Raw genomic sequence first — 26,665 nt, forward strand, 5'->3', positions numbered from 1 at the left:
TCACATTAATAAAGCCTTTTCATTTGTTTCTGATGGTTCCAAAGGAAGTACTCTCTAGTGCACCGCCACATGGCCACTAAGGGTACTGCAAGACAGGACTGACATTCATAAAGGAGGAAGTTGAACATGAGGGGAGGAAGGATATGCAGATACACTTCAAAAAGGAAACCAGTGATGTCCCTATGACATACATAAGTACAAATGAAAAGAAACCAAAATAAAATAAAAATCAAATTTAAAAAAAGCTTTGAAGGGCTGACAAAAAACCAATAACACCCTGGTTTCATTTCAAAGCATAAATTAGGCACAAATCACATACCAAGTTCTATTATTGTTCCACAATTTCTTTCAGGAGCATAATAATCAAGAAATTCGTGTTTTTTCCCCTCTCTCTTGGTGACACCCTTTTACTTACAATGACAGCTGTTTGTCTTGCAGCAACACAAGTGCAGCACTTCAAAATAATTAGTTCCAGCATCTTCTATATTGCTTTAGTCACATACATTTAGACAGCGCAACAATTTTTAGGAAGAAATTTGCAAAGGAGGGTCGAACACATTGCATGTACACAAGCGCACACACACCTCTATCAGTCCTTTTTGGTATATTGAAGCAGCCTTACTCAACCCACTTTTGGTGGTGCTGTGTTTAGTCTGTCTATTCTATCAAATGATAGGGTGAAGTTTCTCACATAATCACTTCATATGAGCAGATTTACAACATCGCTGGCCAAGAATGTTACATGAGAATAAAAGTTTATATTAGCCGTCCCATGATTTTACGATGGCTGCGTTTACACAGGCAGCCAATTCTTATCTTGTTGCCACTAATTGGTCTTTTGACCAATCAGATCTTTTGTCAATTTAAATTTAACCTATATTTAACTAGGCAAGTCAGTTAAGAACAAATTCTTATTTACAATGCCCCGGCCAACGCTGGGCCAATTGTGCACCGCCCTTTGGGACTCCCAATCACTGTCGGATGTGAAGCAGCCTGGATTCGAACCAGGGACTGCAGTGAGATGCAGTGCCTTTGACCGCTGCGCCACTCGGGAGCCACCAAATAATTGGGCAAAATACCTGAATTGGCCTTCCTGTGTCAACACAGCCTTTGTGTATAAAAAATAAAACATTTGGAAGGTCGTGGCTTACCCAACCTAGCCATTACACTATGAAGTAGCAGAAGTGTTGCAAACCATGGCCATATCTGATTCCTTCTCTCAGACTACACAAACATACATGCACATATTCTTTAAAAGTGGAAAAATAGAAGACTGGACACATCTAAGATAAGAGACCAATAGAGTCTACTGCTCAAGCCATAGTTGGACGTTTCATATCTGCATTTCCATAAACATTGATCAAGTACCTGTCTAAACCCCCAAGACAGATTTATTTATACATATTTCCACTCATATTTTCTATAAAAACAGATATGGCTTAAAGGTAGACTCCGTGAAATGACGTTGCCACGAGCAGCACCACAGATAATGCGATAAGCGAGATCCAAGACTTCGCGCCAACACAGTATCAGCGCATGTGCATAGGTTCGTGTCACGCTGTTAGTGTGTGGTAGGTACGGGACCAAAACAGTGGGTGAGTTTAGCCTCGTGCTTCAAAGCTCTTAGCTGTTGCAGAAATCAATGATTCTATCTTTCAAATAATGGATAATTGACAAACCTAAAAATCTCTTCTCCCCCTTTCATTTTGATTTTACAAAAAGATACATTTTTACAGAAAAAAGGTGTAACAAATCATTCTAAAAGATTGGTTGAGAGCACACTGTTTCATTGCTGTGATAGAACCAAAGGACACAGCAGCCACCCACCTGGGATAAATAGAAATACAAATAGTTTGACTGACCGTAGGGAACACTAGCGAGTAAATGGATGCCTGGAGGTGAGGTTTAACAATACTAAACGCACGAGAAGAGAACTTCCAATCTGTAGCCCAACAGAATTCACTGTTAATTTTAATTACTGTTTCTTAGTCTGATCTAGTTCACAGTAAAAAAAAATATAATAATTATCCCCTGAGTTTTGGGACAGGGTGTCAGTTGTTATTTCGAGGCAACTTGGGGCCATGGTGAAACCAGAAGCCCTAGTCGCCTCGGTGGCTCTCTTAGGAGTATTGGAGGTGTTGCAGGGGTAAACCGTGATCCTTCGGCTAAAAGTTGAAGAGGGTAAAGGGAACAGTTGGTTGATGTGGAGTGGGATGAACAGTGGATAAGGCTCTGGTAATACAATGTCATGGTCGTCCTTGGTCGCTTTCACACACAGCCACACACACACTTACTCCTTCTGTTTCTTTACCAAAGCTCAAGGCTACGGGCTTTCAGATTGAACATGGATTCTATATTCTCTTTTTTATTAAATTCTCCTACCCCTGTATATACTGTAACTCTTGCTCTGTTACTCCTTGAAGCTCCTCTTATAAAACACTCTACCTACTGTATACATAGATGTTTCTCTTTGACTGCCCCTAACAACCCTTCACCCTTCTTGTTTTCATTGTTAATTTTTAGACAGCTCAGTTCTCAGGTCCACATGCTCATTCAAGGAGATGGCTGTTGCATCACATCTGTTTCCTTGTAGAAAGTAGTGTGGTGTGGAGGGTTTGACATTAATCAACATTAACATCCATGGGCATTTTGTCCTCCAGCTCTAGTGGACCATCCACAGTGAGTTCCTCCAAGCTTTTTCCTGACTCCTGAAGCTGCTGCCGCCGCTGAACCTCCGCCTTCAGGTTCTCCAAGTCCTTTTGGCTGCAGAGGGAATGGGATGGGATACCACAGGGGTTAATGTTGAGCCCAGACATTTATATTTTTTAAGAGTGGATGGAATTCCACAGGGGTCAGTACTGGGTCCTGGCACGTTTCCATTTTCAATTAAAACTGTCAAAAAAAGAAAACAAATGTACTACTTCACTTTACCTGAGTGGTATAAAGATGATGCCGTTGATAATATTGAGTTGTTCCAGAACACTGGCCATACTGGGTGCTGTGAACTGGAAAAAGTGTCAGAAAACAACAAAATCACACACTATTCTATGAAACTAACACCAACAATACATTTGAAAAGATACTTGTGTCTGTAGCAATGGTCCCTCAAATTATTTTAGGCATTGAGCAAACTTGAACGTTGTGAACATTCTGTGCAACTTTCAGCACGCGTTTACTGTGAACACTGAGGCTGTACCCACTTTAAGTTACAGTTTTAACAGTAGCCATGTAGGCTACTGTGGCTATTTGATCATAATGTAGACCTACCAGAGTGGCCTACCATCAAAAACAATGGAGAAAATGCATCCCATAACATTTTAACATGGAAATAGCTGTTCTATCCTTCAGCCTACAGTAGAAGCCAATGTGTGGTGTTCAATGTAGGCCTACAGTCCTTGAGCCTTTTGAAATAAACATGCAGGGCTTGACATTACCCTGTTTATCCACTTGCCCTTCAGACAAGGAGGTGACTGAAAATGGTTGTTGTGTTGTTTGACCCAAGAAACCACTTTATAGAATAAAAATGTATTATTATTGCCATGCCATTATTACAGAGAATCAGACAAACTATGCTACCCTCTGTCTATTGGCTACTTAGTTTATTCAAGCCTGCCTCAAAATACAACACTGCCCCTTTAAGATAAAAAAATAAGCTATTTACCTGACTTGCTTTTCAAAGAGGTCTAGAAATGTACACGTTTTGTGCTCTTGTAGGAAGCAATGATTCCCCTATTGCTGACTACAAATCATCTATAACTGGGCTAATAACTCACTAACAAGAAGAGGACATGAAAAAAATGCAGCTCTCGCTTTGATCACAAAACAAGCGCATCTACTCACAACCACTCATGCTGTAAATACAGTCCAGTGCAAAGTAAGTGGCACAGATCCATATATGGCAATGGTCTGATTGATTATGCCGCACGGGTCTGTGTAGAGTACGGGCTGAGTAGTGTGTCAATGAAATGGAATCATACTCCGATACATTCTGCCTACAACAATCTCTTGCATAGTTTGTTTTGTTTCAGTATGTTGCATTGAAATTGGCTAATATTGTGTTGATTCGATCACAATTGCCACAGTAAAGGGAAACGTTGATAGTGTTAACGGGGAAACTCTAGAACATTGGTCACCAACCTTTTCTGAGTCAAGATCACTTTCTGAGTCAAAGCGCAAGCCAAGATCTCCTGCTCAGAATTGTTTCTAACATGTCTTAAAAAACGTAAGCCTATGCAACATAAACCAATTAAAAACAGTACTGAAACAATGAGGTTTGTGCAGTAAGCTATAAACCCAATATATTATCACCGCATATTGGCTTTGCTTGAATTGCCCTGCCAATGCATTGTTGTTCAGGCCATTTTTATAAATTATATTTCAACATTTGAGGTAGGCTATATGATCACACCGGTAATAGATCCATTGCTGTATTACTTGTGAGGCACCGCTGAGTGAGCATACATTTAAATCATTTTTATTTTACTGGGCTGATGGTGCTTGCATCTGATGGTCAGTCTCAGCGGAGGGAAGAGAGGAGAATGAGGGTCCCCCTCTCAACATCCCTTCACTCTCCCTTTCCTCCACTGACACTGACCAAAAAGGGACACTGTCTTCCAGCTGATGGCGAAACTCGAGTCGCGCCGCATTAGTTCTGCCTCATGCACAAATTCATGTTGTTACTCATGAACAGAGAAAGTGAAATATTCCTCGATATTAAAAGACCCAAGCCGCTAATAATAACAACGCAAGCCTATAGATACAGTTTCCTACTCATTCAGTACTGCTGCACTGCTTTTTGTAGCGCTGAGTGGAAATAGGAAGGCGCATTTTATGGCGTATAAAAGTGTTGACAGTGCTGAGTAAGAACTTACCCTCACTCATAAAAACAGCAGCTCTTTGCTGTATTCATTGACAGTCTCTCACTAGTCATGGTTTTAAAACGTTTTGAAATCTCACAGTATCAACTTCGCTGTAGCTTTGTTTTATGCCTGCTCAATTACTGCAGACAGTATCTGAGCCATCCAATTGGCCAGAAAGCAGTTTGAAGGTACAGACACAGGAAATGGTTAAAAATGGCAACAGTTCGCTTACCCAGCACGCAGGTCAGCTGAATCGGGTGCACCTACCGCCAACAGCCCGAGCCAAAAAATAAAATAGGAACACAAGGATTTATGGTTGGGTTTTTTACAGAAATATTTGGCAATCGAGTAGGAATGCCTTCGAGATTAACCAGTCGATCGCCCGGTTGGTGACCACTCTCTAGAAAGTTGAGTGAACTTCAATCTCATTCTTCTCTCTGTGGGCTGATATTTTTGGGTGGCAGTTTCGGGCTACTGTGCGCGCAGTTTAGAGGGAACATTGGTCTGTAGACTACGCTATCATCTGGGTACAATACAAGGCCCTTTGATTTTGTCTTCGGGATAAAAACCAATATGAAACCATAGCTACACCCTAAGCCACGTGCCTTGAGTGGCATGATGCTGGCGTTGGAGCCGTTCTTGTAGATCTCGTTCATGGTTCTCTGCAAAGCCACAGCCTGCTGTGTGAGGTACTTCAGGTACTCTGAGCTCTCTTTAGTCTTCTCGTGGGCCTCTCCCACCTGAGAGGTGACATAGGGGAAGAAAGTGAGAAAGAAAGCTTAAAAATAGATTGAGACCTCTCAACTAATATCAGTTGTTGGTAATCTAGCACATATTCCACTTTTTTGTAATTTTTTTGGTACTTTTTACCGCTTTTTCGTGATATCCAATTGGTAATTACACAGTCTTGTCCCATCGCTGCAACTCCCCTACAGACTAGGCAGAGGCGAAGGTCGAGAGCCACGCATCCTCCGAAACACGACCCTGCCAAGCCGAAACACGACCCTGCTTCTTGACACACTGCTCATTTAACCCGGAAGCCAGTCGCATCAATGTGTCGGAGGAAACACCGTTCAGCTGGCGACCAAAGTCAGCTTGCAGGCCCGCCACAATGAGTCGCTAGAGCGCGATGGGACAAGGAAATCCTGGCCGGCCAAACCCTCCCCTAACCCGGACGACACTGGCCCAATTGTGTGCCGCCTCATGGGTCTACCGGTCACGGCCAGTTGTGACACAGCCTGAGATCAAACCCGGAACAGTAGTGACACCTCAAACACTGCGATGCAGTGCCTTAGACCGCAGCGCCCCTCGGGAGGCTATCTAGCACATATTCTTATTTCAGCAAATGTTCTTAAGCCACTTCTGAGGAGAGGACGTGTAGAGCTTTGTGTACTGTAGCTGTATGTCTTACCTGGTTTTTGTAGATGGTGTAGCCCTCCTTTTCGTGCTGGAGCGCAGAGCGGAACTCCGCCTTGCTCTCGTAAACCCTCGCAACCAGATGATGACTGCAGATTAATAAAAAATAATAATAATTGCATTAAATCAACTGAAGATAAACACAAACTAGAGTTTAGAACAGGAAATCAGTTAATATACTGAAAATTATGTTCAGTCACTCAAGGAATAACTCTCCCTTGTCCTTACCTGAGGGCTACTTTGAGGGAGCGGGGTCCGTGGTATTTGGAGTTGATGGCCAAGGCGTTCTCCAGGAACCTCAGAGACAGGTCGTACTCCATTACTCCATGCAGCACCAGGCCAATGTTACTCTATAGGAGGAGATCCGGGACCACAGGGAGGATGGGTGATTTGATAAAGGTCACACACAAACACACCTCAAAGGCTTCCACAAAATTGGTACATAACTTCAGAGTTAATGTGGTGACACGTCCACTTACAGGATGGTTTCAATCAAAAGAAAATAAATTAAATACTGTGGTCCACTCACGTCTAGCAGCGCCATCTCAGGGTGGTCCTCCCCACACACCATCAGCATGAGGTAGCGGGCACGATACAGCAGCTTCAGGGCAGTGGACAGCTGACCGTTGGCAAAGCAGTACAGAGCCAAGTGCATCTGGGGAGAGAAAGCAACCAGAGGCACTTAAAAACAGCTAACATGGACAGAGATTTTTTTTTATGACGAAACAAACTATTTTCAAAAAATAGTCATTTTCATGGATACATACATATTCCTGGATAGTGTTGGGGTGCTCGACGCCCAGCACCCTCTCACTCATCAAGACAGCCTTCTGTTGGTTACTGAGAGCCTATGGACAGAGAAGACGAAAGTCAGGACTATCACTGGAATTGCTGTGGCCATTTGTTTTCATGTGTGAGAGGAATATAAGTGTGTGTATCATGCCTAGAGCAGCACACCTCATGGTGGTCTCCCATGATGTAGTTAAGGCGAGCCAGCAGACGCAGGCAGGCACAGATCTCCACGTGCATGGCCCCGTACACGTTGTTGAACAGGTTCAAAGCCTCGTTGATCAACTCACAGCCCTCCTTAAGGTAACCTGCAGACAGAGACCTTGTTAAAAACCCAGGCTTCCACAACTGTTGTACAACGCAAAAGAAAGTCATGTGAACGGGTTCAGAGAGGACACTAAGGTAAGTTGCATTGTTGAATGAATGTAGTAAGGCTTCTGCATGGTTTGTATGGGGAGGAAGGAAACATTTCTCAGCCTTCGTGTGTGTGTTGCATGTGTGAGTAGAGCTTCATGTGCATATCTGTTTAGCACTAGGAGGACCTAGGGCTGTTGCGGTGACCGTATTACCGTCACACCGGCGGTCACGAGTCATGACGGCAGTCAAATTCCACATGACCATTTAGTCACGATAATTAGGCTTCTCCAAGCTCTGATGCTGCTGCTGGTCATTAGTAGCCTACCAAACATGCTAACTGCCTGGTATTCAGCACTCTATTGTCCCCTAATCACTCTACCATCAATGCTAATGTATTCAAAAATCTAATCAAACACTTCATGAGAGCCCATGAGCTCATGTTGGCAACATTTCTATAGGCTATGAAATTGACTGAGAAAACAGTGATGGCTGCTAATAAAAAGAGGAGGATCCCCTCAGCTTTCGAAAAGGCTAGGCCTACTATATTTATTTCTCAACTTTCCTAATATTAAGCACATTGCTTATCTTTACAACAGGAGTACAGCCTACCTGGCTGGCATGAAAATGAACCACAGGTAAAGCGTCCTACATTCGCTATATAAGTGCATAGATTACATGTATTATTTCCCGCTGCCCCTGTTTAGAGACAGGTTTATGATAATAGTCCATTCTTTTTTTTTCTTTTTTTTTTTCTCCCCAATTTTATGGTATCCAATTGGTAGTTACAGTCTTGTCACTGCAAATCCCGTACGGACCCGGGAGAGGCGAAGGTCGAGAGCCGCGAAGGTCGAATGCTTCTTGACACAATGCGCACTTAACCTGGAAGCCAGCCACACCAATGTGTCGGAGGAAACACCGTACACCTGGCAACCATGTCAGCGTGCACTGCGCCCGGCCCGCCACAGGAGTCGCTAGTGCGTGCGATGGGACAAGGACATCCCTGCCGGCCAACCCCCCCCCTAATCCGGACGACGCTGGGCCAATTGTGTGCCGCCCCATGGGTCTCCCGGTCGCAGCCGGCTGCAACAGAGCCTGGACTCGAACCCAGAATCTCTAGTGGCACAGCCTTAGACCACTGCGCCACTTGGGAGGCCCCCGATAATGGTCCATTCTAAATCAAAACAAATTTCACACATATTATTTAGTATATGTAAAGACAATATTAAATAAAAAAAAGTCTGATGGGTGACAATATTAGCCTATCACTTGTGAATGATGCCCAGCATAAGAAACAATGCCCTTTTTTGCAAATTTCAAATCAGTCGCACACCTAAACCATAGGCCTAAAATTTGCCTAAAACATAGGCCTACAATTTTAATAAGGTTTGTATCACAACTAAATTGGCCAAATAACTAAAATTAAGCACATTAATCCACTTTACAAGGGGTGTAGATCTAACTGGCATACATAAGCAGCGTGTGAGTTTCAAATTTGGAGAAGATAATTGTCACCATATAAAAGCACCTTTATAATAAAAGCATTATTTGCATAATTGCATTTGCGGTATCTTTTGCTAATGGTGTTTTCCGTTAATGGAAAAATTCACGCTTATAGCCTACTACCATGTGCGCAATGCTGTGCTTATAATGAAGAAATAGCCTAATAGTTTATTTTAAGCTACATTTTCTGATCTGTGGCGTCAGCCACATTGCATAAAAAAGTGTTTGTTGCTTGTATTAAATTTGGAATCTATCGCATCCCACAACTGTCCCAGACTATGTATGTAATATTTATTTATTGCACAGAAAAGGTCAACTTTTGTACTATGGGTGATAGTTGCTGTTCGTTAGGCCTAGTCATCTTGTTGTCTGATGAAAAGTAAATGTGGACAGTTCTTCCAATATCTTCAATATGCACCTCGGAATTAGATAAGGACGAACGCAGTTGCATCCCCGATGTGTCGGTCTTAACTTATAGCCTGTGAGAAAGACCCGATCATGTGATGGAGAGGCGCTTCGGATTGCACAGCACACTCGGAGACCCGAGGGAACAACGCAGCACTCCGGGCCGCAAAATGCATGGATTGTTTTAGGGTGCATTACGGCCACAAAGGGGATGTCGACATGAAATTCGAGGCATTACCAAGTGCTTGTCAAACTGTGAATGAGAGACTATTGAGAGTAAAGCCTGTGCAAAAGCAGAGCTAATGCCTTTCAAGCTACTTTTTTCAAATCATCATTAGTCTCATCATGCAGCCTTACAATGTATTAAACATCTAAACATATAGCCCAACGTTTGTAGAACAACTAAAGTTACATTAATAACTCTAAATAAAGCATATAGGAGTACCTATTTAACTGCCCAACACAATAGTGCATGTGCACACTCCCTCAAATCATTTGGAGAAAATATTTATGTTTTATTCAGCTATGTTCAATTATATTCTTCATACTATAAAATAATGCCACGGACTTATAAGCAAATCTTGTCTGCTACATAAACTAGTGTAGCCCACAGCCATTTGGCATAGCCACATCAGGACATCAGGACACATCAGGACCTAACATCTTCTGAAATAGACTACATTTTCTTCATATGATGCTTCTTTAGACCTGTCTAAAATAAATAAATACAAGTACATGCGGACAAGCCAAGGTCCAGCAAGGTGAGGTGGATACCAGTCCTGCTGGGCAGGATCAGAATGGGTCCTCCTAGGGCTGTGGCGGTCACGTCATTTCGTCAGCTGGTGATTTGTCAAGCAAATAACTGTCGGTCTCACGGTAATTGACTGTTAATTTACATAAACACATTTAGCATCTCCTGGCTTCCACACATAGCCTACAAGCCATTATTTATTTTAAGTACTGCATTATTAGTGTGAGTAGTACTGTATGTCTCAAGCACTAGGAGCATCCATGCCGTTCCGGGCCATGCTGATTGAGGTCTAGTAGCCTCATGCTAGCCTCACCTTGCTGGACCTTGGCCTGTCCACTCTGGAAGAAGTGAAAGGCATCGGATGCCTTGGGGTTGACGTGCTTCACCACAGGGAAGATGTTAAGGATGTCCTCCTCTGTGAAGGCAGGCTTGTGGCGACTGTCAAAGTTATACTCCTTTATCAGGATCTAGAAAACGCAGGGAGGCAGGAGACACAGGAAGATTGTTAGGAGGGAGAGGGTTAAAAACATGACATCATTAAAATACACATTCTGAATTACAATTTGACCCCTGGCACCTACTCCCTAGGCATTTCTGTAGATCTGAAGGTATTTAATAAATGTATACAATATGTTGAAAATCACACCTAGTCTAAATAGGGATTGATGGGAGTTACCTGGATGCCAGCTTTGATGGAGATTTCTCTGAGCAGGGTGATCTTCTGAAGGGCGTATTTCTCCACTACCTGGTCAGCATTCTCACTGTAGAAAGATGCATGTTTTTAGGAAAACCTACGCCAACTTTAACCCAAGCACACTCACCAGTGCAGGCCGACATGGTAGCTGCCAGAATAGTGTGCTAACGTCAAGCCTACTATTGTGCAAACATCAATCCTAATTCCCACCCACCAGTGCAGGGTGAAGTTGTAGTAGCTCTGGGCCTCAGAGACTATGTTCTTCCACAGCTCACTGGGTGTCAGGCTGGCCCACGCCGTGTTGTCCCCTCCCCCCGGGACTCGGTTACGGCGTTTACGGTTCTTGCGGCGCGACACGAGCTCGTCGGCAGGCAGGTGTGCCACGGCATCAGGGAAGGAGGACAGGAAGCAGTTGAGGAAGTGGCTGACAGCGGCTGAGAGGGCCGACAACTCCACACCCTGGGAGATGGAGTACATAGTCTATTGTTCTCATATTTAATCAATTTCTTAGGGAGACAAATAAATACCTTCTATGATAAGCAAGTAGGGATACTCATTTTCGTGGTGCAAAAGTACAAAGATCTGTGTCATCCTAAGTACATCATAATTATTTAACAATCATTGCTTAAAAATAGCAATCACCTGGAGGTATGTCTTGAAGATATGTTTCGCACATCTGGTGATCAACTCGCTGATACCTATTCTCTTCAGAACAGAAGAGATACAAAACCGTCAGAAAAAAACAAAACAAGCTTAATGCAGATGAATCTTTATGCATTGTCCTGCACCCTGTCCTGCAATATGTATGCAGTAGAAACAGAACAGTCTAGAAGGTTATCATTATGCTAATAATGCTATCATTGCCCTTCATTATATTTCTCCCTAGTCAGTCCTCAAGAGCGTATGGAGGTCAGGGGTTTAGGCTTACATAGAAGTGCTCCAGCTGTGCCTTGGCTGGGGTCTTGTCCACAAACTCCAGCACGTTGCCTAGGTAACGCACATTGATGCCCCTCTGGTGCAGAGCCTCAGTCAGTGTGGCTCCATCCATAGGCAGAGCACTGTGGTCCAGACAGTCCTTCACCTGGAGGAAAAGACACACATAAGTAAAATAAATTACCACACACACACAAGAACAAATAACCAAGGAAACACCAACCCACAAATAGCTAGAAAGACAAAGGCTAGTGATACAGTGATGTAAGTAAATAGGTTGTAATATAGTTAAGGTAATGACTGCTTGTGCGTGGTACTATGTTGCTGCCCTGAAACTTACCAGAGAGGGGATCTGACAGGACACCAGGAAGGCTGCAGCATCCTTCAACAGCTGCTTCTGTTTCTGAATGTCATCCACACTGTCCTCAGGGAAACGCACTCCTGGGGGAAAGACATGGGGGGGGAAATGAGTACTGTACAGCAGAGCCAGCTGCCACACAAAACCTCTCCTAAAAGCACTACATTTACCATCATCCTACCTGGAGAAAAGATGTCTGGGTTGAAGCGGATGTCGAAGGAGGTGTTGCTGATGGAACCCACGGCCTTGCAGGCGTTGAGGACAACCTCACGGCTTTTAGGGTCTTGATGGAGACAGGTCAGGGTGGGGTTGGTGAGATCAGGGGAGGAGGAGAGGGGTGTTTTATGAATATAACAAGTTAGCTGGGCAACTCAAATCAAAATCATATGGGGTAAGTTCCCCAAAAGCACCACTATCATCTTTTGTCCAATGCCTACATGCATTGAAAAAGTTGAAAATCCCCACCAACACACTGTTGCAGATCTTAGTTAAAAAAACATCTAAAACACATTGTCATTAGAGCTATTGTCAAGCAGGCAGTAGGGCCAGAGGCCAACTCCTGCCATCCCACACACATGCAATGATCACATACAACCAGGGATTATTTCCTTCTTTCTGGAGCTTCAAACCATTTGATTAATTGTCACACCAGCCAATGAGAAATAAACTTGACAGATATGTGGTTATTGGATTGCTATATCTCACACTGTTAGTGATTTTACTGGGGTCCATGCTCACCCCATAGGAGGCTAAGAACAGGACAGGGACACCTAGCCAGGTGGAGAGATGCAACTAAGACACCAGCATTAAGAAGTCTTCTTAGCGATACTATGGATAAACGCTCTCAGATACTGATGAAAAACCACACATACACTCTTTAAAATGGTCTAAGGGGGAGTACAATAATATTTTGAAGATAAATACACAACGCAGAGGATGAGAGGACGAGAGTACTAAAAACTAAATAGAGTACTAATGGTCAATAGGGAATCGTCAATGGAAATAGTTGGCTTTCAGTTCAACAGCTGTTTAGAATCTGTGGAATGTCAGTCCTGAACTCAGAGCTACATGTGCCACGTTTTCATTGGTCTGTTCATTGAGTCTGGAGCAGGATACTTGTTATTTGGCCACTGGCCCAGTTGTACTGCAAGGACTTCTGATTGGTCAACCCCAGGCTAGGGTGGGGGGGTTATAAATGACATCCTGTTTCTTTGTTCTGTGGAGAAAAACTAAGGACAGGGGAGACTGAACATCTACCTCCCAGCAAAACATCTATGATTCTTCTCAAATCAATCTATTTTTGTCTCCGATTTGTTTTGAGGTCTGTGTTATTGAAGAATAACGTCAACTGCTAACAACTCTCACACACACACACACCGTTCTAAATGCAAGTCTATGGAGCAAATAAACAGACCTCTTCTTTAAAAGCATTTCTCCACCGACTGGATATCCCCAGTCTTTCTCTACCCTGCAATGGTTTGGACGTACCGATACCGGATCCATCTTCCGCAGCTAAGGACTCAGCCAGCTCTTTGGCCTGGGCTAAGCCCGGGATACTATCCTCAGCCTTACCCTCCAGAGGGCTCTCGCACTCCCCATTCTGAATCGCTGTGGCAACGGGCACCAATGGCCCATTGGTGGTCACCGTGGGAACCACATTATCCTCTGTAGGGGTTGCCTGGGAGGCATTAATGGTTGTTGCTGCAGCAGAGGGACTGTCCGTTTCTGTTGTTTGTTCTGCCTTGGGGGCTGCTCCTATGGTGGTGGCTTCTGTTGCTGCTGGCTGAGGGGCATCAGAGGTGGAGGTGGTCTCTATCTGGACTGCGTCTGACTTGCCGTCAGTGAGGGTTTCTGTGGAAGTTTCTGAGGACTTGGCTGAAGCATCAGGGTTCTCCGTGGAGGGCAGCGCTGGAACGGCTGCCTCGGGGCTGCTATTCTCTGTCAGGGTGGCCATCTTGCTCTCCTTGTTAGCTTTCTGCTGCATCAGCTGGAGTGCTGCCATTTTCATGAAGAGGAGGTATCTGAGGAGTAGATTACAGAATCTTTATTATCCCTGAGGGAGTAGGACATCCATTCAGTTACGTGAACGTTCAAATGTGCAGACACAATCATACACTAAAGGGAACATCAAATGACCCTCGAGGGACATACCCAGGGCACCCTACAGTACCTGTGCTCGACGAAGGCCTCAATGAGCTCCTGTCGGAGGCAGGCCAGACGGTGGCGGTGCTGGCGGGGGAAACCATGCCTCACACTCTCAGGGGAAAGCTCCTCCCCTTCCACAGGCAGGAAGTTCAGGTCGGGGGGGAAAGTCCTCAGAAGGTCCAGGATGTAGTGGCGTCCATCGTTGCCAATTATGCCCTTACACTCAACAGAGGAACACAGCTCCACGGACTCATCCTTCTCATTCAGCACATTGTGTCTCTGGACCTGGGGGTGGGAGAGTCAGTCATTATGACAGAGAGAATGTGATAACCACAGTATGGCAGGTTAGAGGCACGGCAGTCAATATACGTTAAACATCTGTAGGCCGGTGCAGTGACAACAAAAACTGTTCTACAAAAGATATTGAAGTTTGCTTACTCTGTATTAACAAAAACATTAATCCCAAACAATTACCAAACTTAAAAATAAACCATGAAACTGGCATTATCATATCCTCTTCCTCACCTTGAGTGGTCGACTGGTCCTCTCCAGAAGCTCCAGGTACTTCCCATGAGACACCACTGTCTTCCCAAAGTCGATAGACCCGTAGATAACGCTCTGCTCCTGCTCTCTCTCCAGAATGCCAGGGATGATCGACTGGGCCGTGACACGGTAACCACGATAATCCACCACCACTGTCCCCAGGGTGTACAGCCCCTCCACGTCTACGGCCCCATAAGCCCGGACACCGTTGAGGTCATTGGTGGGTGCAGCGTGCGCGGCAGCGTCTCCGCCCAGCTCACGGTAGTGGTCGCGGACGTCGAAGCCCAGAGAGAAAAAGATGTTGTTCCAGATAAACATCTGCATACGCGTCTCCTCACCAGGATTGATGGCCATCACGTTGCCGTCGATCACCGCCATGGAACCGCGAGTGGCAGCAGCCGCAAAGTCACTGTGGACCTGGAGAGAGGGAGAGGGGAGGAGAGTCAGAGAGTGAATGCGTAAGGATGTAGAGGATGGAAAGAAAAGTAGTCTGTGCACACTAGAGGATATAGACGTAAACAGAGAAACGGACTGTAGGATAAAAGGAGGGTGTTTCAAGAGAGAGTCGATGACCGAGGCTCACTGGAGAAAGCAAATAAGCATGAAAGAGTGCAGGAGAGAAGAGGGGAAAGGAGTTGGGCTTTAACTGCTGCTGTAGGCTGGCTCACCTTGAAGATGGCCCTCTCTCTCAGCAGGCGTTCAGGCAGGTTCTTCCGGGACAGCTCTCTGGTCGTCTGCAACTCCTCATTCCAGTCTCGCGTCTGAATAAATAACAGAGACCCCATGTTACACTGACTCTAAAAAAGACTATTTTTGGTGTGTGTACCTGTCCAGGTAGTGGGGCAAAAAAGTATTTAGTCAGCCACCAATTGTGCAAGTTCTCCCACTTAAAAAGATGAGAGGCCTGTAATTTTCATCATAGGTACACTTTGACAACTATGACAGACAAAATGAGATTTTTTTTCTCCAGAAAATCACATTATAGGATTTTTTATTAATTTATTTGCAAATTATGGTGGAAAATAAGTATTTGGTCAATAACAAAAGTTTCTCAATACTTTGTTATATACCCTTTGTTGGCAATGACAGAGGTCAAACGTTTTCTGTAAGTCTTCACAAGGTTTTCACACACTGTTGCTGGTATTTTGGCCCATTCCTCCATGCAGATCTCCTCTAGAGCAGTGATGTTTTGGGGCTGTTGCTGGGCAACACGGACTTTCAACTCCCTCCAAAGATTTTCTATGGGGTTGAGATCTGGAGACTGGCTAAGGCACTCCAGGACCTTGAAATGCTTCTTACGAAGCCACTCCTTCGTTGCCCGGGCGGTGTGTATGGGATCATTGTCATGCTGAAAGACCCAGCCACGTTTCATCTTCAATGCCCTTGCTGATGGAAGGAGGTTTTCACTCAAAATCTCACGATACGCCTCCCGGGTGGCGCAGTGGTCTAGGGCACTGCATCGCAGTGCTAACTGCGCCACCAGAGTCTCTGGGTTCGCGCCCAGGCTCTGTCGCAGCCGGCCGCGACCGGGAGGTCCGTGGGGCGACGCACAATTGGCATAGCGTCGTCCGGGTTAGGGAGGGTTTGGCCGGTAGGGATATCCTTGTCTCATCGCGCTCCAGCGACTCCTGTGGCGGGCCGGGCGCAGTGCGCGCTAACCAAGGGGGCCAGGTACACGGTGTTTCCTCCGACACATTGGTGCGGCTGGCTTCCGGGTTGGAGGCGCGCTGTGTTAAGAAGCAGTGCGGCTTGGTTGGGTTGTGCTTCGGAGGACGCATGGCTTTCGACCTTCGTCTCTCCCGAGCCCGTACGGGAGTTGTAGCGATGAGACAAGATAGTAATTACTAGCGATTGGATACCACGAAAATTGGGGAGAAAATGGGATACATTTATTTATAAAAAAATAAAAAAATAAAAAATCTCACGATACATGGCCCCATTCATTCTTTCCTTTACACGGATCAGTCGTCCTGGTCCCTTTGCAGAAAAACAGCCCCAAAGCATGATGTTTCCACCCCCATGCTTCACAGTAGGTATGGTGTTCTTTGGATGCAACACAGCATTCTTTGTCCTCCAAACACGACGAGTTGAGTTTACCAAAAAGTTCTATTTTGGTTTCATCTGACCATATGACATTCTCCCAATCTTCTTCTGGATCATCCAAATGCTCTCTAGCAAACTTCAGACGGGCCTGGACATGTACTGGCTTAAGCAGGGGGACACGTTTCGCACTGCAGGATTTGAGTCCCTGGCGGCGTAGTGTGTTACTGATGGTAGGCTTTGTTACTTTGGTCCCAGCTCTCTGCAGGTCATTCACTAGGTCCCCCCGTGTGGTTCTGGGATTTTTGCTCACCGTTCTTGTGATCATTTTGACCCCACGGGGTGAGATCTTGCGTGGAGCCCCAGATTGAGGGAGATTATCAGTGGTCTTATATGTCTTCCATTTCCTAATAATTGCTCCCACAGTTGATTTCTTCAAACCAAGCTGCTTACCTATTGCAGATTCAGTCTTCCCAGCCTGGTGCAGGTCTACAATTTTGTTTCTGGTGTCCTTTGACAGCTCTTTGGTCTTGGCCATAGTGGAGTTTGGAGTGTGACTGTTTGAGGTTGTGGACAGGTGTCTTTTATACTGATAACAAGTTCAAACAGGTGCCATTAATACAGGTAACGAGTGGAGGACAGAGGAGCCTCTTAAAGAAGAAGTTCCAGGTCTGTGAGAGCCAGAAATCTTGCTTGTTTGTAGGTGACCAAATACTTATTTTCCACCATAATTTGCAAATAAATTCATAAAAAATCCTACAATGTGATTTTCTGGATTTTTTTTCTCATTTTGTATGTCATAGTTGAAGTGTACCTATGATGAAAATTACAGGCCTCTCTCATCTTTTTAAGTGGGAGAACTTGCACAATTGGTGGCTGACTAAATACTTTTTTGCCCCACTGTATGTGTTCCTCGTAGCGAGGTGCATGGTGTGTGAATCTGTCCAGGTATGTGTTCCTCGTAGCCTAGGAGCGAGGTGTATGGTGTGTGTACCTGTCCAGGTATGTGTTCCTCGTAGCCTAGGTGCGAGGTGTATGGTGTGTGTACCTGTCCAGGTATGTGTTCCTCGTAGCCTAGGAGCGAGGTGCATGGTGTGTGAATCTGTCCAGGTATGTGTTCCTCATAGCCTAGGAGCGAGGTGTATGGTGTGTGTACCTGTCCTGGTATGTGTTCCTCGTAGCCTAGGAGTGAGGTGTGTGTACCTGTCCAGGTATGTGTTCCTCGTAGCCTAGACGGGAGGTGTAAGCGTCCTCAGCTCTGACACAGTCCATGGTGTGGTCCACCTGGGGGGCGGTCCAACTGTACACCTGGAAGGGTGTGGCTATCCTTTCAAACGGATGCCGCTGGACCCTGCAGTCAATCAGAAACCAAATTAACCACGTATCACAGTGGGAATATTTCTCAGATAAGGCTTACCTGAATTATCAAGAAAAACAACTACTGTCTGGCTAATATTTTTAGCTCTTAAAAAAATATATACATTTCTGATAATGACTAATAATTGTATGCTTAGTTTGTTTTCACCACATTACACAGAACTAATAAATAGCTCAGTGCATTGTGGTTAGCGTAGCCCACTTACCTTGTCTTCTGCAGGACAGTGAAGTTCTTTTTGAAGGCAGGGCTAATCTGGCTCAGCAGCTCAACCAACGAGTGGCTCAGGAAGCTGGGGTTGGCTGGCTTGGGGTTGAAGGTGTAGGTGGTCGACCTGGAACAACAACACCATGGTCATCTCTCATTATGGTCAACTCTCAGCCTTGACCAGTTGACTTTGTCACACAATCTTGCCAAAGCTAACCAAACTGTGCTGGCTCTGATATTTTCCCTTTCACACTTTCCAGTACAGTTCCAGCAAATGGTGGATGTGTAATCAGGCCAACACAATCCAGCTCAGCTTGGCTCAGCGCAGTAGTGTGAAAACAGCATGCGGTAAGTCTAACGGGAGAAAAGGAAAGCAGGACTCACTGGTTGAGGTAGAAGCCACGTGTGGAGGCGGTGATACTGATGTGTCTCTCCTCAACAGTCACCATATACAGGTACATCAGATCACCATGCATCTTCCTGTTGCCAGGGGGGGGGTTCCAGCCACTCATAGTCAGGACCTTCAGGCACTGCATGGGCTATAGAGCAAGAGGGGGAATCAGATATGGACATTGGAATGTGACTTATGACTTGTGGTGTGCTAGTGTGGATATTGGAAAAGGGCCATAGACTGATTACTTCATCTGCACTTTATGGTGCTAAGGATGTACAGGATCTAGTACGAGCCAGCCAGCTGATGTATGCTGGTTTTGTTGAGTGCACACTTCACTTTTAACTATTCTTACCCTTTATTCTACAACCACGTTTACTTATTCTAGAATAAAAAAGTGTACTAGTGGCAGGCTTGAGTAAGTCTGGCACTTAGCTAGAAAATCATTGTGAGCTATATAAAAATGGCTCCTACAAGCAGATCAAAGGTTGGAGCTGAAGCCAGTAAAATACAAATGGACAAACTCCTTGAAGAATGTAACACATTTTTTGAACTGTCAGATAATGTCACAGAGACACACATGAATCTATGTAAATGAGACGGCATTAGAATGATCATAATTAGCTTGCTGGAAACACCAGGGTTGTGGGTTTTAATTTTACAGCAAATGTGAAATGTGTCACTATGAACTGTAAGTCTCTTTAGATAAAAGTGTGAAAATCATCGTAATTACCGTCATTATTACCTTCCAGTCCTTGTTCTGTGGCTGGAGGGGCACCAGGGGGCGTTCTTTGCTGCCAGGTAGGATGTGTTCTGGAGGGGTACAGTCTATCTGCTCCAGATCACTGCCCTTCTTCTTCCGCTTACCACTGTCTGCAGATGAGATAAGGTCACAGGTCAGACTAATGCAGCCAGACCAAAGACTTTTATAGCCTGCTGCCTAGGACACAGACATACACATTTGTAGGATAAAGGTGGCTGGATACCTCAGAATATTGACTGAAATCTCTCTCACCCCAATTGTCGCTGAACAGACCCACCCAAACACGCAAATAAACAATTGGGTACGCAAACACGTGTGCACGCACACACACCTCCTAGGTCCCCGTCGGTGAAGACACTGAGGAAGGAGAGAGAGTTGCAGTCCACTCCATTGTAGGCATCAGATGGGTCCAGGCTTTTCAGCAGGTCTCTGATATGACGCACATGGATACGGGCCTCGCGCACTGTGTAGGGCTCTGGGGTGAGGAAACAGAAAGGACAGTCATTACATTATTATCGATGCAATCTACAGACTGTCTCCTGGACTGTAGACTCTCTAGAAAGGGGACTAGGAGGAGATTCTGCCTTTGATCTTAAACCTATACAATTTTTAGGCTTTAACATCAATAAAGTCTAGGGGTAGGGGCTAGTGGGTGACTTGAGAACATATCACCAAGTCCTACCTTCCACTACTTTGAGAAGGGAGCCCTCCTGCAGGCCCTCGATGGATTTGAGCTCAGCAAAGTTATCCAGCACGTTGCCGTCCAGCTGCAGGGAGAAACAGGTACGATGACAGGTGTCCTCACGGTCCATCAACACCTGGTGGATCTCCTGCACCATCTCCTGGGGTGAAACCTGGGGGAGCGGGCGGGGGTTAACATCTTATAGCAATAGAGACTGACAAAGTTTGGTCATACAGCTAGTCCCAATTTGGTCCCCATCTCTCCACCTTGGCCCTAACCCTTCAATGTTTGCAGATCTGAAGCCTCTGGATAGTTATAAGCGGTGTGCTGGTGGAGCTTCCATCCACTATATTGCTTACACCTTACAGATCAGCAGACGTTGAAGGATTAGGCGGGTCAAGGGGTAGTGGCAAATTGGGACCGGCTGTTGGGCTGTCTAAGTATATACTGTACCTGGAGGTCAAAAGGCTCCGTCCCGGGTGCCTGGATTTTCACGGTGAAACCTGTATCCTGAATCACAATCACTTCCTGTTCGTTAGAATCCTCCCCACCGTCCATGTCACCACCCCCATCCTGCTTGGACTCCTCCTCCGAATGATAGTGGGCCCTGCCCCCATTCATCACCACTGTGCTTGCACTGTGCCCTGTGATTGAACAGAAGGAGATACATTCAACATAGCTTGTCATCTGATTGGACAGATGGGTAGAGAGGGCATTGCCATGGCAGAGTGACACATAACTGAATTAATAAGGATATAAGCCTACAGATAGCAAACAAAGTAGTGCGTGTTGTCAGATTAGATTACTCCTAAAAGGTCATAGTCTACAGTGCTAAATCGGCGACTTATAGGATCCAAAGAGAATAGGATCCAATTAGCACTGAAAACAAGATCTCCAGCCTTTGCCATGTGAGGCAGAGATATACAGGTTACCTTGGTCTGCTTCTCTCAACCTGGAGTTCTTCACCATCAGACTCTTGTACAGAACACAAAAGTTAGTGGTTTGTTTGCTTGGTGCTTTTGGCCTTCTCCACATTGGGCACCAGACTCCCAAAGTCACTGACGAGGAACTATGCTGGAAAGTGTGAAAGGAAAATAGAGCCATCCACACAAATTCTCCCCTCGGTGTGTGTGTGTATACATCTTCACTTCCAGAAGGAGTGCAACCTCCTTGACCTCTGAAGTGCCCTCACTGGCACAAGGCATTGTAACTGTGGAAACACCTCTGTGTCGCAGTGGTGTTTCCCATTTACCAGAGCTAAAAAATAAAAAAATAAAAAAGTGCCACAAAATATTGTACTATTTTGAATGGTGTGGGTTGAGTTGCCAAGAGGAAAGGCTACATACATAAATAACAACAAGTGGGGCCTGCAGTGTGGAGGGGCTGTTTTCTCTCCTAGACAACTGCAACCGGCGCGCCCTTGTTCAACGTCAAGGGTAACGCAGTGTCAGGGTTACCACGTAGAGGGGGTGGTTGGGGGAATCTAGAGTAAGAGGGAGAGCGAGAGAGAGGGCGGAGGGAATGAAAGAGTGAGAAAGAAAGACTCACCACGCTCTGAATACCAAACACAACAGCCTTGGCCAACAACTGGTCCATGCTGCAAGAGAAGACAGACTACTAAAAAAGAACAAGGAAAATAGACTTGAACATATGATAGGAGCCAAGGGATAATGTTTCTGTAGGTCAGAAGGGAGGGAGGTGAAGGGATCAACTGTGTTTTTAGAAACAGGTACAGTGGCCGGTCATCCTGCCCTGTTGTAGAAGCAGACATATTTGATAACTTACATCAGTTAGTCTGTCTCTCTCCTTAGGTGTCCTATTTCTGGCCTGATCCAAGTCACTCTTCATCTCTCCATTAATTCTTTCCTCCCTCCATCAATGCCCCAGCTATTGCATTTCTCTTAGAGTTTTCACAAACAGACAGCGGGAATCCCTTCGGTCATTCAAGGTCCTCTGCTTTCTTCAAGATTCACTTTTCAGCTCAGTTTGACTATTTTTGTAACTCCCACAAAAATTCAACATGGTACTTGACTCACATCAATTTAATGAAAATGTATACAGTTTAAGTTTCTCAAGTGGAATTGAAGAGGTAGGGGAAGAGCCTTCAAATAATGGTGTGTATGAATACTTGCTGCCAATGCTATTCAATCTGTACTGAGAAGGCAAGACTACAACAGTGTCAGAACCAAGAGTACAAAGTGCCAGACAGCACTATGAAAATCATGTAGCCTAATAATTGCAAAACAGACCCACTTGGCCCTACAGCAACAGAACAGAGCACTAGGGGTGAGGTGAAAGGGTGGGGGATGGGGTCCAATATTACACAACCTTCTGCATTACTCAAAACATTTAGCCCAACTAAACTTGTTTTTTAAGGAGGTTGAGCCTTCATGTCACTGTGTGTAGTGTAGACAGGAGAGATTCATGCCGTTGGTCACAATTCACAGATGAAGAGGGCAGCAGATGGAGGGAAGGGAAAGCAGAATCCACAAACTGCTGCAGTACTTCTGTCATACTGGCATGCATATTCTGGCCTCGGTGGGTGAGTTAGGTCTACAAATACAGATTATCCAACTGAAGGCTTTGCTTATTTCAATAAGAAATATTTATCTTAATAGTGCTAAGGTAGCCTAGTGGGGCGACAAGTAGCCTAGTGGTTGGAGTGTTGGGCCAGTAACCGAAAGGTTGCTAGATCGAATCCGAGATGACATGGTAAAAATCTGTCATTCCGCCCCTGAACAAGGCAGTTAACCCACTGTTCCCAGGCTGGCATTGTAAATAAGAATTTGTTCTTAACTGACTTGTCTAGTTAAATAAAAAATACAACCACAAGACCAACCTTAACCAGACAAAATGGAGGAAAAATGTTGATTATTACACAAGCAAGGAGCTCTGATCCTCCTGAACAGGTAAATCATTGAGGGGGAGGGGATGCAGAAGGACTGCAAGCAGACCAGCATTCAGTTAAACCAGTTAGACAAAACAACCCCTCCACACCCCATCCAGTGCCACCATTAGCATCTTAGCTCAATCCTCAGGTTGCACAGTAACCAAACTTATCCTCACGCCAAGATAAGTCTCATTCAGGGCAGTGGGTCAAAGAGTTAGGTCCCTGATAGTATGGAAAGGAAGACGAAAGAGATCAATTAGGCAAATAATAGAAAGTGGGCTACAAGAGATCAACAATCATTTCACAATTTCCTCGAGGTGTGAATGTCTTGATCACTACTAACGTCCTTATTCAAGCAAAATTGTGAAAGACCACTAGGCCTACTAATCCAGAGAGCTAGCCACCAGTCTCCATGCTGCCCTGTCTGTTGTAAGCTGTTATATCTTTGCTCAAGGTTTACCACAGACTGAGTGCTGTTCTTGCTTCGACTACAGATGAATTAATTCTCCATCCCCTTGACATGGCAGACCTTGACATGATGGGCCTACAGACCAGGGCAAAAAGAAACCAAACAGACAGCATTTTGGCGGAGGGGGGGGCACAGAGCAAGGTCTTTTTTTTTGTCCAACATAGATAGATTTATTACACCACAAGATGGCAACCTTCTTTTGATAGATTGAAATAGAGCAGGAAGGGAAAAGCTTTCCTGCAGTGTCATGCATACATCTTTGCATGGAGGTCTCATAACCAGTCAAATGACTCCTCTGTCTGAAGCATGTTGATGTGTTTTAGAATGGGTTGTTGTTTTAGACCTCAGACCTGCGGGGTATACTACAAAGCAGGATCAAGGAGTTAACTTGCCTAAATATTCTGAAATAACTTTTTATTTTTGAGAAAGAAAAGCTTGAAATGGACATGGTCTAATATATTTTTTTTTAAAGAACAAGCAAATCAACAGTTATTTCAGGTTGCTTATTAAAGTTTGCTGGCTAACTCATTTGATACTACCTTGTAGTATACCTCTGGGTTGTGATTATGAAGGCCTGATGTTAGTAAAACATTACAAGAGATGACAAGGGGCTAGAGGGGAGGGTGTGGAGAGTCTGGACAGTGCCCTGAGGACTACAAAGGTCACCTCTTCACCCTTAAGGAGCATTTAAGCTCCTTCGGTTACAATCACCAACAGACCCCCTCACCCCCTGTTACCCTCAACCTCCTCCACCTCTCTCACCCATGCTACCCCATCAGTCTGCCATGTGCTGTCTGTCACAACACTGTCAGTACTTCAGGATACACAGCTCAGTGTCTTGGTAGTTAACCAACAGGCTGAAATGCAGCCTAAGGCATTTGTCTAGTCCAGCAGGCTTCTCTTAAATGAGAGGTGAAATGTAATAGAAAGCTAATCAAGGAGGTGATGTATCTTGAAGTGCCAATAATAGGGAAGTGGTTTAGGGGTCAATAATGATTTTGTTGGTAATGATTACTTAATACCTATGGAGTTGTGAATGAATCTTGTCAATGCTGACAAAGGTTGCCAACATACAAAAGCTCTATGATCGACAAACACTTTGTCCATAAACAAGAACTTAAATTCACTAGAAGAAAGCATGATGGTACATGTGCTGCACATACAAAGCTCTAGTCTAGGTGAAGGCTAGCCATTAAAAAGATGCTTCTCATCTTCCAACAAATACTGATTGGTACACAAACGTTTTGTTTATGTCTCAAAATAATTTGCTGCAAATGCAAATAATTGATGAAACATAACATAACCTACAAATACCTGGAATTAAGAGTTGTATTCTGATACAAATGACATGTTATTACACATTACAGTCACTGGCTGTGACACAATGAGTCCCTACAATCAATGAAACAATCTGTACAGATGCAAGTACAGTTGTCACGCAATAACTGTGACAATGAGGCCAATCCAAAGTGTGACAGCTGAACTAACTATATTGTGTGTAACGTTATAGTCGTGGCAACACAGGCGTCTATGCATGCAACTCAAGGTCCTGTCAAATGTGACACCGAAAGCTGTGGCATTGTCGTGAAGGCTGCATAAGGTTGTGTAATTTCAACAGTGGCCTTACATTCACCAAACCCATACCAGTAGTGCGTCATGTGACTGTCTCGATCATCAATACTTTATATATGACGCAAGCGATCGGTGGCAAGCCATGAAAATCGGTTTGTTTAAACGACACTTACCGGCTATATGACTCAGAATGTCTCAAGAATAACCTTCTCTCTCCGTGCATGCACCATGACTTTTCTCAAAGGGTCAGCTTCCGCTTCCCGGTCGAGGAACAGCCAACCTCTCCGATTCTGAACGGGAGGGGGGATCGGGAAGGTATCATGCCAACTAACGGGGACATTGGTGATCTAGTCACTTCGATATTACTAGCTCACAAAAATAGCATGCATTTGATGGACTAACTGGAAAAAAGTCGTTAATATTAATAGAAAACGGCGTGTGAAATTACTTCACATCGATTAGAACCCCTCTATTTCTTGAAATGTGCAGTTCCACTGAAGGTGACCTTCAGTCCATTCGTTCTTTCATGCAGGTACAGAACAGCTGTGGTCCCATGTGCGTCAGAACGTGAGGTGCTCGCACTACACTGTTAAGATAGTGGATACACTTATATTACTCTATAACCACATTTCTATCAGCCATTTTTCTACAACGAGTCAGCATCACCACAAGCTTGGCTAACTATTTCGAAGCTAGCTAGCTGGTTGTGTGTTACAATGGTTGTGTCTTTGTTTGGCATACAGCTAGTGAGGAAACTAGTTAGTCGAACAGCTTATCTAAATAATTCTAATAGTCATTTGATTGTTAGCTAAACTCTTGATATAGCCTAAGCTAACCACTTAGCTACATGTTAACGTTAGTTTAGCCAACACAACTACTAGCTAGCAAGTACAGCAGCTCAAGCAAGCTGTCATTGTTGAATTGACACATCTTGGTTGTATAGAAAACTGGTTTGAATACTGAGGCCCATTACTGCATTTTCAGCTAGTTAGCTAGCAGACTAATCAACTCATTGACAAATGAGATGACTACTTTGAATTAACTCTACATGTGTGCAGCTAGCTTGCTAACGCGGTAATTAGTTACTAGCTATGTGCACAATTTCATAACTTGCAACCGACGCCGCTAGCATAACGATGCAACTTAAACATTTTGCATGGTAGTTAGTCTCTGCTAGCAAGTTTGATAACTACGTAACGTTAGCTAGTTACTTACCACACGCACAAGGATCCTTGTTTGGTGCCTTGGTCTCTTGGTGGTCTGGCGTCTCTCCTTCTGCAAGATCAACTGTGTTAACATTACAGTTGGGTACTGACGCCTGGATGTCATCCGTCTTGCTCACCATTATTTGGCAGTCAGTGTGGCAGCTAGTTAGCTTAAAGGTGGCAACAGAAATCTGTTGCTCAAAATTGCTATGTTAATCTGTGAAATGCTTCTTCTTAGCTAACGGGCTAGCCAGTTACATGCAGAGGGTACGATCTTACAAAAACAAGTCTACATAGGAAGGACAGTCAAAGCTGGACATG

General features: G+C 44.6%; 1 protein-coding gene across 4 annotated transcripts; it reads right to left on the bottom strand.

Moving 5' to 3' along the window:
• Positions 1-1,373: 1,373 nt before the first annotated feature.
• LOC120018225 (clustered mitochondria protein homolog) lies at positions 1,374-26,665 on the bottom strand. 4 transcript variants are annotated; one of them, XM_038961300.1, is made up of 27 exons: positions 26,355-26,665; positions 20,662-20,852; positions 20,209-20,380; positions 19,858-20,001; positions 19,509-19,636; positions 18,757-18,911; positions 18,374-18,499; positions 17,994-18,141; positions 15,419-15,511; positions 14,733-15,167; positions 14,233-14,492; positions 13,551-14,083; positions 12,244-12,345; positions 12,045-12,145; positions 11,700-11,852; positions 11,414-11,476; positions 10,986-11,230; positions 10,754-10,838; positions 10,391-10,544; positions 7,233-7,372; positions 7,043-7,123; positions 6,805-6,930; positions 6,504-6,625; positions 6,271-6,364; positions 5,465-5,599; positions 2,932-3,005; positions 1,374-2,763 (listed from the first exon to the last, which is right to left on the bottom strand). In XM_038961300.1, exons 1-27 carry the CDS (start codon positions 26,482-26,484, stop codon positions 2,622-2,624), a joined length of 4,332 nt encoding a protein of 1,443 aa, XP_038817228.1. In that variant the 5' UTR covers positions 26,485-26,665; the 3' UTR covers positions 1,374-2,621. The 4 variants fall into 4 exon arrangements, with proteins under 4 accessions (XP_038817228.1, XP_038817229.1, XP_038817227.1 ...); XM_038961301.1 differs by having other exon boundaries at positions 13,635-14,083; positions 19,497-19,636; XM_038961299.1 differs by having other exon boundaries at positions 19,497-19,636.

Source organism: Salvelinus namaycush, chromosome 23, assembly GCF_016432855.1.
Source record: "Salvelinus namaycush isolate Seneca chromosome 23, SaNama_1.0, whole genome shotgun sequence".
Taxonomy (NCBI): Eukaryota; Metazoa; Chordata; class Actinopteri; order Salmoniformes; family Salmonidae; genus Salvelinus; species Salvelinus namaycush.

Excerpts from the sequence above, each read along its gene's own strand:
- LOC120018225 (XM_038961299.1), bottom strand. The coding sequence starts at position 26,484 with ATGGTGAGCAAGACGGATGACATCCAGGCGTCAGTACCCAACTGTAAT. Across the intron at positions 10,545-10,753 it reads CCATCAAAGCTGGCATCCAG|ATCCTGATAAAGGAGTATAA; the intron begins GTAACTCCCATC and ends TGCGTTTTCTAG. Across the intron at positions 6,365-6,503 it reads TCCCTCAAAGTAGCCCTCAG|TCATCATCTGGTTGCGAGGG; the intron begins GTAAGGACAAGG and ends ATTAATCTGCAG.